The following is a 16777-nucleotide window of genomic DNA, read 5'->3' as shown; positions in this document are numbered from 1 at the left end:
GAGTTGAAGTTCCTTTTTGGGCAATACGTGCGTCTCTGCACGCAATCACTACAGCTGACGTAATGTTTTCTATAACCTGAGCGCCTCTGACAGATAGCCTACTGAATGTCTGTCCCGCGCTATGGCGCGCACTGTTCAAAACATTTCAAATGTAATTTGGTAATGAGCTGTCGGTTCTATGCATATCATGTTTTTCTCAAAACATTGATTCTACAATATATTCTGCATATTGTATTTGCAAATAAAGCTGCATAGTTATTTTGATACTTTCAAATATTTCAAACCAAATAATTTTACTCAAGAATGAAAATTGGGTACTTTTTCCACCACTGGTTATTACAGTAGACAGGATAGATTAATTGTACCATTAAATACACTTTACACAAAGGAATATGTTTATGTTTTCAAACTTTATTTATCAGTGCATGAACAGAATGCCATGACCAGATTACTTCCTCTCACCATTTTATTTTCTTCTTAATTACTTAAAAAAATAATAGAGCGATTTACATCATTTTTTGGGAATGAAGGTAAGTATTTATACAGGTGCTGTACAATTTATAAACATTTACAACTACCACATAATGTAGAGACCAAAAGGCTGTTCTGTTGAAGCAATGCAAGGCCACATTATTATTGACATACGTGACATGAACAATAAGGATGTAAAAAGGAAACTATATATAACTGTGAAGAGTTAATCAAAATCAGTATACTTTTCTAAGATTTTATCAAGAGATAGCAAAATGTGAATTGAACTACACCACAGGACAAGCATCGCTGACTAATCCGCTTCTCAATAGATTTTCATTTAAAAGCTATTCCATATATTGTGAGTGCATAATTCAATGCAGTATGTAGTCCCTTGTTTTCCATGGTTGCTAGGAAGAGAAGACTGCTTTGTTTAACAGACTTTAAGCTGGACACACAAACATAAGGTTTTAGTAGATATTTTTCATACATGCTACATAATTTATGCCCTAAAACAGAGTAGGCTATATCATAACAATTGTTTAAAATGATGTTGTGGTCGTGAACCTCAGGTTTCAGGGATCCTCACTGTTTCTTTACTTCCTCCAGGAGAGGGCACTAGTCTAAAGTGTATCAGAATAAACCAGGATATGTTTGGTATTACCTGGGTATTACTGTAGTCTTTAGATTTATTGAATATTAACATCTTGGACTGGTGCACAATTCAAAGCACATTTTGATGTGCACGTTAGAATAAGAAAAACTGCGGTGTCACAAAAAAATGCAAAGGTCTCAACTTTTAACGTCAATCTGTTTATACAGCTAATTTAACCCCACATTTAGATTAGGAAACACCTTGCTAAATAAGACACATGAGATAACGTACAGTCAAAGCTACAGCAATATCTAAAATAAATACCTGTCAGCTTATAGTAGACACATTTTGCCAGAAGACCTTAAATAGCTGCTTACAATAAACAACATCACGGATTAAGGATGGAACAGGCTGTGAATGGATAGAAATAGAATGTATAGGGATCATAGACTGACATACACAATTATCTAGTAGTCCATATGTCATTTACGTGGCTCATCCAACATGGCGGCACAGTTCAATTGATACAGTGATGCATATGTAATGTACACTAGAACACAGTAGTCATGAGCAATATTTGAAGTACTCCCACAGGTGTCTATGTGGCTAAAAAACACATTTACATTTTCAGTGGTTATGTCTCTTCTACACATTCTATTTCTATGCTTAGCTCACTACATCCAAATGTAGCATATGAATACGTAGATAGTGTAGGTGTATATATATATATATATATATATATATACACACACATATATATATATATATATATTCTTTGTCATAGTTCATCTCAATAAATTACAATATGCTTCATAATAAACACACGTGTAGCAGTAAGTAAACAATATACCTAACCACAAGTGTATGGTCATCAGATAGATGCATATAAAGCTTTGTCGTAATGATCTCAAATCTACTGCAAAGCTGATAACAGCGATTCAGAGTCTACACAGAGAGCATGACTGGACTGGATATGGACAGACAATTATTGAAAACCCAACCCCCTTCATCTTCCAGTGACTCAAGGAGTAATCACCATCACCTCTTTTATACATCCATCAGGGACATAGCAGTGGATCAATCCCACGAGGAACACAAAACGCTGAGTGATTGCCTGGATACGAGCCCATCTTTCAAACCTTCATACAGAGTGACAAACAGCATCCTTCATCAAAGCCTCCTTTCATTACCGACAAAAGAGTTTCACAGAAAGGATTATACAGGACATGAACCAACTCCCTTCCCAGCATGTCCGAGTCTCTGATTGGCACAAAACAGATTGGATTTCACTGTCCTTCACATCAGACAGGCACCCACCGCCACTGCAGAGCCACAAACTGACTGCACTTTGAACATTAAGACAGCCTGGAAGGATGGCTGAGGCAAACTGTGAAAAGAAGCATTGATATGCAATAGGAGGCAATGTGATGATGAGGAGTAACACAGTGATGCAAAATAACCTCAATCCCCTACACTCCTCATTGGTCCATTCTAAATATCATCAATGCAGATGAGCAGAACTGTAGTCTTGTATGTATCTGTTATGGACAGGTTAGTCCGTCTACGACGCATCAGTTACCCTCCGCATGAGGGTGGATCTTGGCTGAGCTGGGGACCTTCCACGGCCCTGGGGTGATGGTGGCCGGTTTCTTACTGCCGGGGTTCCCGTTATATGTGTGCTCCTGGATAGCAGCACTACTTGTGCTACCCCTGGTATCACTCGGATTCTCTTCCTCCGCCGCCTCTCTGTGTTTGCCCTCTCTTCCCTCTCTCCGACCCCCCTCTCTACGATGCAGGGTTCCGCCCTCAGAGTCTGGCCGTGCCTTCTCCCTCTGTGTCTGGGATCTATGAGGCGCCGCCCCCCTGTCCGTCCTACGGCGCTCGCTGGTTCCCCAACTTTCGCTCTCCCTCTCCTGTCTGCGAGTGGGGTCCTCCTCCTGATTACTCCTCCTCCTCTCTCTCCCCTGGGTGCCCTCTCCAGAGGCCGGGTTGGAGCTGGGATGCTGCTGCCCTCCAGAACGCTGACCCTCATCCTGGCCCTTTGAGGGCTGCCTGGAGACCCCTGCCTCTGGATCCCTCCTAGGGGTAGTCTTCCTGGGGCTGGAAGAGCGTCCCTCTCTGCCCTCCCGGCGCTCTCTCTGGCCGTGGCTGTGGGCCTTCCTCTCCCTTCTTACGTCTCCCTCTAAAGACCCGTTCTTGTTTTCAACAGTCCCTGCCTGGCTTCGGTCTCCTCTGTCTGTCTTCCTGGGGCTCTGGGAGCGCTCTTTGGTATCAGCCCGGGCTTCCGTGGCTCTCTTGGGGCTAGCATGCTTGTTGCTGTGGGACATGGAGTCACTCTTCTTGGGGAGGGTGTTGGGACTGGTGTGTCCCCTGTGGTGGTGAGGCTGCTGCCCTCTGGCCTTGTTGGGCTCCAGCAGCCTGGAGGGGGAGGGGGCAGCAGCAGCGGACATGTCCCAGTCAGAGGGCTCTTCGGGGGCAGTGGTGTTGGCGGACGAGGGTGGGGACAGCTCTGAGGTAGACAGGGAGATGGAGGATGGAGAAGCGGGGGATGACTGCTCGTCGGATGCAGAGAGTCTTGGAAAGCTTGAGGGTGAAATGTTCACTTTCTCCTTCATACCTGGAATAAAGGCATTGAGTCATAGTGAATGAGAAATGAAACGGTTTCACCTCTAGCTAACTGAGAGACAGAAAAAAAACAGATTGTGATATTGAAGCAGATTGGAAAGACAGTAGTTATATTAAAGTCTGGGATATATTGTATATTCAATATGTGAAGGTGGTGAAGTATCTTTAAATCTCTTAAAATCAGAGCACATAACACAATTAATTTCTTTCTCTATTTTCCCATTATAACCTTTCAAATATGATCTTTTGAGTCAAATAGACAATATGAATCTGACATATGTATCAGTGGAGGCCAGTGACATCAAAGGGAGGTAGGTGCAAGGCTTTCTCCATAGTCGCACGGCTGACGTTTCAATTTCCCTCTCGAGCTGATAAGAGTAGCACTGGCGTGGTTGAGAGAGCAAAGATGTAGCGGAGAACCAGCAAGTGAGATGGACTTATTGGAGCTGAAATGGGGTTTTCCATTTCTATGAGGAACAACTCATAGAAATCCATTCTTATTCATCTCAGGACAGGAGAGAGTTGATACCGGTGAACGCACACTCACGTTTTTAACATTTGCCCTCCTTCCATTGATCAACATCGAGTTAACGACTTTCTCCTGGTCTCAATCATTGTGATGTCGTGTGCGTTCAGTGGCGTCAGTGTTTGGGTTCTGTAATAACCTTAAAACAACCTCAGGGGCTCTAGAGCCACGTCGTACTCCAGCATGGGTCTCAGGCCCCAATTCAATCAATTGCAGATAAAGGAAAACTGCAGTTTCACTCAGAATGCTAACTCTATTTTAAGGACATGATTGGTTTTGTCCTTGAGAAAAACAACTTGTCTTTTCATGGTAAACACCTCCAGTACCACATTAACATTCAGAGGGAACCTGTACTGTAGTGCAATTTCCTTTATCTATCATTGATTGAATTGAGGCCTTAGTTAGTAAACTTGTTTCCCCAGAGCCACTGCCTCCGTTCAGACCACCTCCTGCAGGTCACAGTTAGAGAAGCTCTCATCCTACGAGGCCTTGTCTGGGCATAGGGCTGTTATGAGAGGAGCTGTCCAGTTCTGATTGAGGGGGCAAGGAGGAGAGATAGACAGAAGCTAATTTTAAAAGGAGAGAACAGAGGCAAAGAGGAGGAGAGAGGAGAACGAGGTGGTTTACCAAGGTTATTAGGGACAGACCAAGAAAAGCAGTGAGGCCACTAGTGATGCTCTGGTTTCATGTAGAAGCACAGGGTGGAGGAAGAAGAGTTCACACCTACAGGGAGGAAGAAGACAGAGAGAGAGAGAGAACAGTGCCAGGACAGCCAGACAGAGAGGTAGAGCCAGATAGATAGAGCGGTATAAAGCGAGAGAGAGAGAGAGAAAGGTAAAGAGAGACGCCTGCAACAGCCTTCACATGCAAAAAAGGGAAGTACTGTAAAAGCTGGGTTATAATGTGTGTGTGTGTGTATTTTGGAAGGAGTAGTAATAGTGTTTGAGCAGTGTTGAGACCCTACAAGTAGAATAAATACTATTCTAGAAATACAATACTAGAACGCACATGGTTAGTCCATGGTCAGTCTTCTATACGTATGTGCAGTAAGTGTCTGAGTAGGCTGTGTGTCGAGTTCAGATTCTAATTCTCTGGTTGAGAACATGGTCACTCTTCCGTGTGTGTTTGAGTAGAGTATTCGTCCTATTGAGTCCGAGGTCACTCACTGGGGTCGGGGACCCGGCCCAGGCCAGGTCTGAGGAGCAGCAGGACCTTAGTGCCCCCAGCCTGGATCAGCTCGATGGCCCGGGTGTGTGTGATGCCTTGGGTGGGCTCGCCATTGATCTCCACGATCTGATCTCCAACCTGTGGTAACAACACACACACGACATGACACGCATGACATCCCATAGGGATTGGTTAGGGGAGTGTTCAGTCGGAGTAGGTCGTCATAGTAAATAAGAATTAGTTCTTAACTGACTTGCCTAGTTAAATAAAGGTTCAATATTTTTTTTTTTAACATTACAGTACAAACAGGCTAAACGAGTTAAAACAGGTTCTCTCTCACAGACGCCTTTCATCACACATGTAGTTCTGTACCCATTCTCATAGAAGAAGAAGAAGCCACCATTTATGAGAGCAAGTATTAACGCCCTGGGTTGACTCACGTGTATCCTGCCGTCCTTCAGTGCAGGGCCCTCCTCCGCCAGTCTCAGTATGAACAGGCCCATGTTGTACTCCTTCCCTCCCCGCAGACTGAAGCCAAACCCCCGCTGGCCTCGCTCCAGCTCCACGTGGAAACAGCCCTGATCCAGAGAAAATGTACATCTCTACCACGTTCAATTCAGTTATTCGGCTAACGTTTAGCTATAATGTCATGATATGTCATGAGGTTTATGATATTCAGGTACACAATATTGTTCCCTCATGGGTAGGAAAACAACCACAAACACAGCAATAAACAACACACTAAAACACACAGGGTTTGACCGTTTATCGCCATAGCCTCACCTGCTTGGGGCCTGAGGTGATGAGTTGTCCCAGCTCGCTGGGTGGGACGGACTTAAACTCCAGAGGGTCTTCATTCCTAAACAGTCACATACAAAACATCACAGTGTCAGTGTTCTCAGCATCTACAGTACCGGACAGGTTTCTTCCTTCACAGGGTTCTTAGTGTCTCTTTCCTTCAGTGTGATTATACAGTGTGGGGTAAATTGTATTTGCTGTAATTCTTCTGAAGAGACCAGCTGCTTGTTCTGTAAACTAAAGTAACCGCCCGTTGCAGAGCTTTACAGAGCTCATGACAATCAATTGTGGGAGCTGAGCGTCAGTGATATTAAAGAGTCTTTTTTAAAAAGTGTGCTTTCCCAGACCGCCTCTGTCTACGGGGAGAGTTTACATACTTAAGACTGCCGAGTCAACATCCTCCCTCTCTCTCTCGCTCCCCTTACTATCAGAGACCTGCCTGACCCTAGCCATGTGTTGGAGATTACCGAGAAGGAGGAAGGGTTTGACTTGATTAGAGAAGAGAAAAGGGAAATGAGGAGAGATCCAGGGTGAAACCACACGGTGAGCAGAGAGAGAGAGCGAGAGAGAGAGAGAGAGGAGAGAGAGCAGAGTTAGGGGAGGAGAGGGGAATTATGGGTCTGTAGTAATGGATTAAGTCTGACAGGTAATCTGGTTTAAACAGGAAGATCAAAGACAGAGTGCAGGAAAACCACCCTCTGTTAATCCTTCTCTTTCCTCCTCTCCTCTTCAGGATGGGCCATGTAGCGGTGTGTGTGTCCACTCCTGTACCTGTCAGTGTGGCTGGCAGGCTGCTGGCCCATAGCTCTGTGCTGTGTTGCAGGGCTCTGCTTGGCTGAACTGGTTTCAGATGCAGGACCACTATTCTCTAAAAGAACACACAGAAGACTTTCAGTATGGAATGCCATGCAGACTAGCACTTCATCCTCAGTCACAGTCCTCTCAACTCCGTACCATTCCTCTTTCCCTTCTAACAATATCAAAATAACAAAAGAAACAGGTAATGCAAGACTAACAAACTTCGTAGCTCTACAGTAAACAATCAAAAAGACTACAGAATCCCATTTCAAGTAGGACTCCATATCCCAGAGTTCAGTGTGTCTGTGGAAGTTCGTACCATCCTCCGGCACCACAGTGAGGGTGACAGTGTTGCCGGCCTCCTTGATGAGCTGGACGATGTCGTTGTGGGACAGTTCCACGATGGACTGGGAGTTGACAGCTGAGATACGGTCGCCCACCTTCAGCTGACCGTTGCGGTCCGTGGGGCTGCCCTCGATGATGCGGCCAATCTTGTGAGGAATAACTGAAGCGTGAGAGAGAGAACGAGATGACAGGACAATTTAGCTCAGCTCTGCCAGGTACAGTGCAGATGGTGCTTGTGAGGCAGTAATTGTTTTTCAATGTACTACCAACTGTACTGCAGCACAGCTTGCAGTGTGCCACAGAATTCTATGGCACCTTATGTGTCAGCCATTGTTGTCAGAATGACACAATTTACCACAATCTGCCACCACCTTCCACAAACTGTCACAGCATAAGCTCAAAACGTTTAAAGGAAGAACCATTGTAATCAGACTAGCTGAGCTGAACGTTCTATGATATGATTCTCCTCCTCCCTTACCTCCGGGAGGCGGCTTGTTCTTGGAGGTAAGGATTACGAAGCCGAAGCCTTCGTTGTCTTTGCGTTGCAGGGTGACGTTGTAGCACTCTGGGTGTTGGGGGGAGCTGGCTGTAGGGACCTCGACGCGGAGCAGCTTGGGAGAGCCGTTAACCAGGGCTGGAGCCACCTTCTGCTGACCACCACCAACGTCCTCCTCTCCCCTCCCCTCTGATCAAACACACGCACACACAGGGATGGGTTCATTTGGGGAAGCTTACCGTTTACATTTGGATCACCTCATTTTTACATTGTTTATGGTCTCTCACAGCCATTCGTAAGAAAGCTCAAAGACAATAAGTGGTTTATAATGCTCAGTTTATGCCACAACATTATTATTCCTTTAGGCTGATCCAATGCTGTTCCAGTGCTCATTTTAAAATGAACCCCACAATTACTGCATTGAAAGACTCTGATGTGTGTACGGCATATCTGAACTGAGCACAGAATAGGAAATCAATATTTGGAGTGAAAATCTTTGTCAAAGTCTGGATAATCAACAGCAACGCGTCTATGATTGATGCTTCATTTTTCCAGTTCAACCACGTCTGTCATTACAATACATCAAATCCAAAGCAATTTCAAAAGTGTTTTCTCTTCTCATTGAAGCTTATTCGTGTGTGTAAGTTTGTCCGTCCGTCAAAATATAACGGACCAGAACAGAGCTCGTCTTGTTTTCCTGTTTGTTATGTAAATCATCTCCCACGACTGGATATGACATCTACAGCACTTTTCACAGCGATCATCACTTTTAGAAGAGTTGCATAAACACACACACACACACACACACACACACACACACACACACACACACACACACACACACACACACACACACACACACACACACACACACACACACACACACACACACACACACACACACACACACACACACACACACACACACACCTGTGTGAGCAAGTTTCCTGCGGACTGTCAGCAGGACTTGTCCGTTGCGGGCAGCATTGGTCATCAGCTCCAGCACCTGCTTGTGAGATCTGCCCTTTACTGGCACCCCGTCGATACACATGAGCTCATCACCTGCCCGCAGACGCCCGTCCTTCTCTGCCGCACCCAGGGGTACGATGGCACCAATGTACACCTGAAGCCAGGGAACAAAGGAGGGCATGATGACATTTATCTAAGCCACAAACACAGGGGCATAACTTTAACCAGATTTAGAGCCAGTTTCCCAGACCCAGATTAAGCATACTCATGGTCATTGGAGGTAACCCATTTAAAACACTAGGCTTAGTCTGGGTCCGGCTAAACAGCCCACAGTGCGCCCAGAGTCTTCATGCTGGCTGAACCAGGATAGAGCAGTCTCTCTGGGAGGGTACTTACGGGCTGATCTGGCCCCTCTCCTCCTAAAACGCGGAAACCAAAACCTGACTCCTGGTTCCTCTTGATGAACACATCTAGGTCCTTGGTGTTGGGGGCTGGACGGGGAAAATGAGGGAAAGGAAGAGGACACATTGAATTCACCGCTGCTATAGAGGAACAGGCAAAGACCGACACATTCTATGTTCAGTACTCATTAGAACAGTGAGAGTTAAGAAGAGTGATGCGTGAGACTGGCCTGTCGCGTAGTGGTATGTACTGTATACTCACGCTTGCTGTCCAGCAGGGCCTTGGACTTGAGGTAGAGTTGTGAGGGGTCAGGTTTGGGGGAGGCTGAGCGCATGGTGTTGGGGGGGAAGGGAAGGGGCTGCGGGGCCGGGGCCGGGGTCAGGGCTGGCTCTGGGGGGCTGAGGGTCTCGGTGCTGGTGGACATCTCCTTCTCCTGTCTCTCCTGCCTCTGCTGCGACATGGGAGCAGTGCACTGCAACACAACAAACGAGATGATTCAATTAAACTCCACATCACTTTTGTTTTTAATGGCCCGTATAGCATCATCTACAGTGGGGAGAACAAGTATTTGATACACTGCCGATTTTGCAGGTTTTCCTACTTACAAAGCATGTAGAGGTCTGTAATTTTTATCATAGGTACACTTCAACTGTGAGAGACGGAATCTAAAACAAAAATCCAGAAAATCACATTGTATGATTTTTAAGTAATTCATTTGCATTTTATTGCATGACATAAGTATTTGATCACCTACCAACCAGTAAGAATTCCGGCTCTCACAGACCTGTTAGTTTTTCTTTAAGAAGCCCTCCTGTTCTCCACTCATTACCTGTATTAACTGCACCTGTTTGAACTCGTTACCTGTATAAAAGACACCTGTCCACACACTCAATCAAACAGACTCCAACCTCTCCACAATGGCCAAGACCAGAGAGCTGTGTAAGGACATCAAGGATAAAATTGTAGACCTGCACAAGGCTGGGATGGGCTACAGGACAATAGGCAAGCAGCTTGGTGAGAAGGCAACAACTGTTGGCGCAATTATTAGAAAATAGAAGAAAATAGAAGAAGTTCAAGATGATGGTCAATCACCCTCGGTCTGGGGCTCCATGCAAGATCTCACCTTGTGGGGCATCAATGATCATGAGGAAGGTGAGGGATCAGCCCAGAACTACACGGCAGGACCTGGTCAATGACCTGAAGAGAGCTGGGACCACAGTCTCAAAGAAAACCATTAGTAACACACTACGCCGTCATGGATTAAAATCCTGCAGCGCACACAAGGTCCCCCTGCTCAAGCAGGCGCATGTCCAGGCCCGTCTGAAGTTTGCCATTGACCATCTGGATGATCCAGAGGAGGAATGGGAGAAGGTCATGTGGTCTGATGATTCAAAAATAGAGCTTTTTGGTCTAAACTCCACTCGCCGTGTTTGGAGGAAGAAGAAGGATGAGTACAACCCCAAGAACACCATCCCAACCGTGAAGCATGGAGGTGGAAACATCATTCTTTGGGGATGCTTTTCTGCAAAGGGGACAGGACGACTGCACCGTATTGAGGGGAGGATGGATGGGGCCATGTATTGCGAGATCTTAGCCAACAACCTCCTTCCCTCAGTAAGAGCATTGATGATGGGTCGTGGCTGGGTCTTCCAGCATGACAACGACCCGAAACACACAGCCAGGGCAACTAAGGAGTGGCTCCGTAAGAAGTATCTCAAGGTCCTGGAGTGGCCTAGCCAGTCTCCAGACCCGAACCCAATAAAAAATCTTTGGAGGGAGCTGAAAGTCCGTATTGCCCAGCGACAGCCCCGAAACCTGAAGGATCTGGAGAAGGTCTGTATGGAGGAGTGGGCCAAAATCCCTGCTGCAGTGTGTGCAAACCTGGTCAAGAACTACAGGAAACGTATGATCTCTGTAATTGCAAACAAAGGATTCAGTACCAAATATTAAGTTCTGCTTTTCTGATGTATCAAATACTTATGTCTTGCAATAAAATGCTAATTAATTACTTAAAAATCATACAATGTGATTTTCGGGATTTTTGTTTTAGATTCCGTCTCTCACAGTTGAAGTGTACCTATGATAAAAATTACAGACCTCTACATGCTTTGTAAGTAGGAAAACCTGCAAAATCGGCAGTGTATCAAATACTTGTTCTCCCCACTGTACAACTCAAACACATTGGGGTAATAGTGCTGGATTTAGCAAGACAGTACATGTTCTTCTGTACTCCCAAACGACTCGTAGAAGTTTTCCACTAGTGTCTGCAGTGCTGGCCTTTGTTAACACAGTCCCTTAGAAAAGCTGTAGGAAAATACTTCCACTGTGCCGGAGTCTTCTATTTGGATGTATTGTATCTCAGTACAATTCTCTGTTGTTGACCCAGTAGACACATATACTCTGTTGTAAAGAAGGCACATCAGAACTGTTGAACATGGATTTACAGCTTAAACACTGTTACACAGTATAGCTACTACCAGCCAGGATGTTAAATAGCCATTTGCCAGGAGCACATTCACCCATCCGAGTCAGCCGGCTGCCTCCAAAAATATTACCAGCGTGCGTGTGGCTCGCGACAGCTCCCTGAATAATGTACTGCTCTCTACAGCAGACTGCTGTTGGTGGGGAATGAAACTAAGACAAAGTTATATCAGGGCTTGTTTTAATAATTCATCTGCTATCTGGTGTTTAAAAGCCCTGTGTTTCCATTTATGTTCCCAGACCCGCTCTACACTCTCTAGTTGAGTCCCAAATGGTACTATTCCCTACATGGTGCACTACTTTGACCAGAGCCCTATGGACCCTGGTCAAAGTAGCACACTATATAGGGAATATGGCTCCATTTGGGACACACATCTCTGATTAGAATCCCCTGTAGAGGCCATGGGGAGAGTCTCTGGAAGAGAGGAGAAGGGTAATTAAAAGCATTTATTTGAACTTACAGGTTTTAGAGACTTCACAGGAGATGTCTGACCTGGGGAGAGAGAGAGAGAGAGAGAGAGAAAAACAACGTTATTAGACAGAAAGATGACTCAATACAGTATAATACCAATGTATTATGGAGGACAGATTCCAGTGCCTTAGGGGGATGACTGGGTTAATGTGCTGGATGTCTGATAGATTATTATACATCTCTATTTCGTCACTCTATTAATCCTGCTCTGCTGTAGACTCTACATTCTCTTTCATCATACACTGCTTTAGCGCAGTGGTTCCCAAACTGTGGGGCACGCCCTCTAAGGGGGGCAAGATGGGTCGACAGGGCCGAACGGCCCAGGGGTCAGTCCGGCTTTCAACTTACTCTTGAAAGTTGTAATAGCACAAGGTGCAATTTTCAAAATTGGGTAGTGCATCCTCAGTTCTCCTATTTTCCATCATTGTATACATTCGAGAGCTATTTCTAACTTGTCAGAAATGTCCAGATCAACTAGCCCATGTCAGCTGACATTTTTTAGCTAGGTTTTTTGTTCGAGTCACTCAAATATCACATGAATACACATTAGACATGGCAAAATGTATAGAATTTCAGGAAATAAACTTGAAATGTTCTCTCCTCCAACAAGTAGGGGTGTGAACAGATTGTGTCATCTATAGTGTTTGTGGCCATAAAAATAGACGTGGTGCGCGTGAGCACCAATGCTGGAAGGGGAGGGCCTGAGTGAAAAAGTTTGGGAACCCCTGCTCTTCAGAATGATTAGTGACCATGATCGTAGCCCCATACGTCCTCTCTCCCTGCTCTCCTCTCTGATACTAAAGCCAGGAAGATCATGGTTCAACTTAACCAGCTGGTGGCACTATATTCAAGCATCAGCATAGGAAGGATCTCTGATCTCGACAGAGAAACAGACAGAGGGAAGAGGGATGAGAGAAGAGATATGACATTGTGCCTCGCCGTGGGTTAACCTTGTAATGTATTGTCCACACCTGCCACCACAAGTCAGACAGTCTATTCAGATAAGGGCTCAGCAGTTCACCCTCATTAAGAGAAGCACAGTGACCATGAAGGGATGACCCAGGGGTGTATATCCAGCTGTATGACACAAAGCTAGTCACCACCTTTCATTGACCATGGGGAATGGTGACAATCCACATTGATATTACTAGTACCACATAGGGCAAGCCCCAATACTGCACAGCTGAAGGACCCCGGAGTAGGCTTCTGAGTGTGTGGTGTGGCCAGCCGAGTAGACAAGTTCTTGTTCCCCCTCCTGATAACCCTGCCGGGCCGGGCTGTGGTCGGTCTCCTGCCGGGCCGGGCTGTGGTCGGTCTCCTGCCGGGCCGGGCTGTGGTCGGTCTCCTGCCGGGCCGGGCTGTGGTCGGTCTCCTGCCGGGCCGGGCTGTGGTCGGTCTCCTGCCGGGCCGGGCTGTGGTCGGTCTCCTACCGGACCAGGCTGTGGTCTCCTGCTAGCCCCTCCATCAGTCTCCCCTCATCCTTCCCAGGAGCAGTCAATAGCACAACCTGATTCTGCTCCCTCCCCCAGGCCTCCTCACAACAAACAAAATCTCTGGCTGAAAATACTGCATCTTGAGTCCTTAGGACCCTTCAGAGCACTGAAGCAAAACGTCCCCAGGTGAACATGCTGCATCTTGACTCCTTAGCATTCTTCAGAGTATTGGAGCATATTTCTGTGGGTTAACACAACGTACAGCATCTTGGCTATTGTAGTGCAGGCAAACGGAAAGAGCTCTTCAGTTTATTCAGTGACAGCATCCTCTTTGAAGTGGTGAGCAGGGCCAATATCACTGTCCTTCGTCCAAAATGTCAGACTGCCTCTGTTAGGCTGTCTGCCACTGAATGCTTATCTAACTATCTAGCCAAACACTAGAGAGGCTTGAATCTAACTCCCACTAGCATCCCCTCCTCCTCACCTTTCTGGTCAAGGTATCATATTCAGAGCCCCACTATTACTGCTCTCTGAGCCTGCCTGCTTGTATGCAGAGGTGCAAATGGGACATAGATAGGGATAGACGAGCATGAAATTGCTTTATTAAACGGTGGCTGGCACTGGCCTCTGGGAGGGCTGCTGAGGAGCTGAACGGCCATCTAATTGACTTCCTCGAGGAACTTCTATTACTACAGTACATATTCACAGCCGCATGACCCTGTCACACTAAAGTCATGACATCACCAATGTGGCAGTGTACAGTTTAGTCTCGCAGCTCCTCTGAATCCCAGTATGTTGACTGTGATGAAGGCATGGACCACCTCCTATCCTACCACCTCCTATGTATCTCCTCCTACCATCCCCGCTCTCTCACCTCCCCTGAGTACCAGGACGTTGACCTCGCTGCCCACCGGCAGGTCTTTGAGGATGTCCACCACCTGGGCGTGGCTCAGTGTCTGGACGTTGTGACGGTTGATCTCCTTGATTACATCCCCCTTCAGCAGGCCACGGCACCACTGGGCATCCAGGATCATCTTCACCTGAAATCACATTCCAATAGGTTCGATTGGATTAGAGTCGGTTAAGCTATTTTACATTAGATTACATTTCTTATCCCCCGGGAAAAAGTACATTCGGTAACTCTTAATGGACTTTTCTAAAGTCTCTGCAACAGCTACTGCTACATAAGGCATTATTATAACAATCCGGCGTACATAAGGGCAGCTATAGTAAAGTGTTGCCGGAATTCATTTTTCCAGACATAAAACAAAACCAACAACTCATCACCCAGATATAAATGGTACCTTCTGGCCCAGGGGGCAGTCTGCGATGGCAAAGCCGAACCCTCCCGGCCCCTTCACCAGGGGCACGCCAACCAGCTCCGGCTGCAGCAGTGTGGGGTCTGGACCCTCAGGATAGTGGCGCCCCCCGTTGGTCATGGTTGGTACTGCAGTGGCGGCGGTCTGTCAATCAATCAACCCAAATCTATTTATAAAGCCCTTTTTTAAAAATCAGCAGTTGTCACAAAGTGCTTTAAGAGAAACACAGCCTAGACCCCTAACAGCAATCAAAAACAGAAGCACAGTGGCAAGGAAAAATTCCCAAGAAGGAAGAATCCTAGAGAGGAACCGGGATCAGCAGGGTGGCCCATCTTCTTCTGACTGTACCTGTCTAGGAAGGGTGCCGTCTGGGCCGGTGACGTAGTGGATGTCCTTGGTGTTGGAAGTGGAAGGTGACGGGGTGGCCTCGGGGGCCAGGGGCAGAACGGTGGCTACATCCCCCGAGGCATCGTCACTCCCACCGGTGTCCTCAGGCAGGGGGTAGCCCCGACACAGCACCATGTCCACGTACTGGTTGACTGGGATAGACTGAAACAACTGAACCACATCAGCATGGGTTTTCCCCAGGACACAGAGGCCGTTGATATCCACGATCACGTCGCCTGGTAGAGCGGAAGGAGAGAGGAATAGGAGGGAAGATGTATCAGCATTGGGTACTGATGGGTACATTCCTAGAATGGGAGTGTGCTATGGTTTAGTCGTGACATAGTAACAAGGTCCAGAGAATAGAGTCAATTAAACCACAAGTCAGTTTGGATCACTTTGAACAAAGTGCCCATTCCAAAGCATATTCTGGTCAAGAGCTGAAACACGTTTCCTTGGAGTCCGCTCCACAGCTGCTCTGGGGTTGATGAACGAACAAGGAAGTACGGTACAGCATAACTCTATATCGTTCCCCTCATCCTCCGTCATTCTAGCCTGGGTTTATTAGCTCAGCTGGTCCCAGACAGATCAATGAAGAGTAGGTGTTGTCATCTCCAACCAAAACAAACGCGGGAAACTCTCATCACTGCTGGCTAGCTGGGACTCCCCTGAAGGATCCACCCAACACAGTCAATAGCTGTTGCTAACAAACACATCTAACATTTCACCGTGTTATATAAATGAGCTGAACAAACCGAGACGGAACAACAGCCAATCACTGTCAGGGCAAACACGGGTAACTAAGCCCATACTTCGCGCGCACACACACATGCACGCACCCTGAAAGGTTCGAGTATGAGTCAGAGTTACGGAACCCGAGTTAACTATTAACTCAGAAATGAGATGGGATCGCTTCAGAGACCCAATGTCCAGATCAAATTACTCTCCATGCTCATTAAAATGACACCACTCTGGCATCAATTACTGCCAGCGGTACACTTAGCATGCGTGGTTCAGCGACAGAGAAATGGACGTGGATTGGAGAGCATCTCATTGCTGTATTATTAAGGAATCAAAATGTACATTTTGTCATCTAATCACTTAGAGGACAGCGAGGGGGAACGACATATGGAAACATTTGTTCCCTTGCAGTTGTACATTTAGAACACTGGGCAATAGCATTGTTATGGTTGTGACACAATACGGCGTACAGCGCTCCAACGCGTTATCGCAGACAATAAACAACTCATTATAACTACCACACATCTGATGTCACGGTCTATTGAATGAATATTCTCCTAAAGCATTCAATGAGCTATGGCAGGTGTATATCACTAGTAATGGTTGTTGAAGACAGCATGGACTATATGCTGTATGTCACAACCTGATCCAAGACCACACTTCTAGATAAGCATGCTCGTAATAGCCATAGGTATGAAAAGAAGCACAGCCAAGGGACCTATGAAATCTGAAATATATGGTTCCTCTTCAAAACA

The 16777-nt window shown here is 46.3% G+C and overlaps 1 protein-coding gene across 2 annotated transcripts in view; it reads right to left on the bottom strand.

Annotated features, from left to right (window-relative positions):
- Window positions 1–391: 391 nt before the first annotated feature.
- Window positions 392–16777, bottom strand: part of LOC139542366 (membrane-associated guanylate kinase, WW and PDZ domain-containing protein 3-like) — a 192525-nt gene continuing 176139 nt past the window's right edge. The window contains exons 10-24 of one of the 2 annotated variants that reach the window (XM_071347708.1): window positions 15246–15520; window positions 14883–15041; window positions 14453–14618; window positions 12135–12166; window positions 9454–9664; window positions 9187–9281; window positions 8752–8944; window positions 7804–8010; window positions 7300–7485; window positions 6954–7050; window positions 6168–6243; window positions 5825–5962; window positions 5384–5522; window positions 4845–4940; window positions 3558–3683 (exon numbers count right to left, since the gene is read on the bottom strand). In XM_071347708.1, coding sequence (XP_071203809.1) covers window positions 4885–4940; window positions 5384–5522; window positions 5825–5962; window positions 6168–6243; window positions 6954–7050; window positions 7300–7485; window positions 7804–8010; window positions 8752–8944; window positions 9187–9281; window positions 9454–9664; window positions 12135–12166; window positions 14453–14618; window positions 14883–15041; window positions 15246–15520 — 2030 coding nt within the window. In that variant the 3' untranslated portion in view covers window positions 3558–3683; window positions 4845–4884. Of the gene's footprint in view, window positions 3684–4844; window positions 4941–5383; window positions 5523–5824; window positions 5963–6167; window positions 6244–6953; window positions 7051–7299; window positions 7486–7803; window positions 8011–8751; window positions 8945–9186; window positions 9282–9453; window positions 9665–12134; window positions 12167–14452; window positions 14619–14882; window positions 15042–15245; window positions 15521–16777 lie in introns of both variants that reach the window. The other variant, XM_071347707.1, reaches the window with a different exon arrangement.

Source organism: Salvelinus alpinus, chromosome 17 (genome assembly GCF_045679555.1).
Source record: "Salvelinus alpinus chromosome 17, SLU_Salpinus.1, whole genome shotgun sequence".
NCBI lineage: Eukaryota > Metazoa > Chordata > Actinopteri > Salmoniformes > Salmonidae > Salvelinus > Salvelinus alpinus.
The sequence above is the reverse complement of the archived record's forward strand: the minus strand, read 5'-3'. Positions and strand labels throughout refer to the sequence as shown.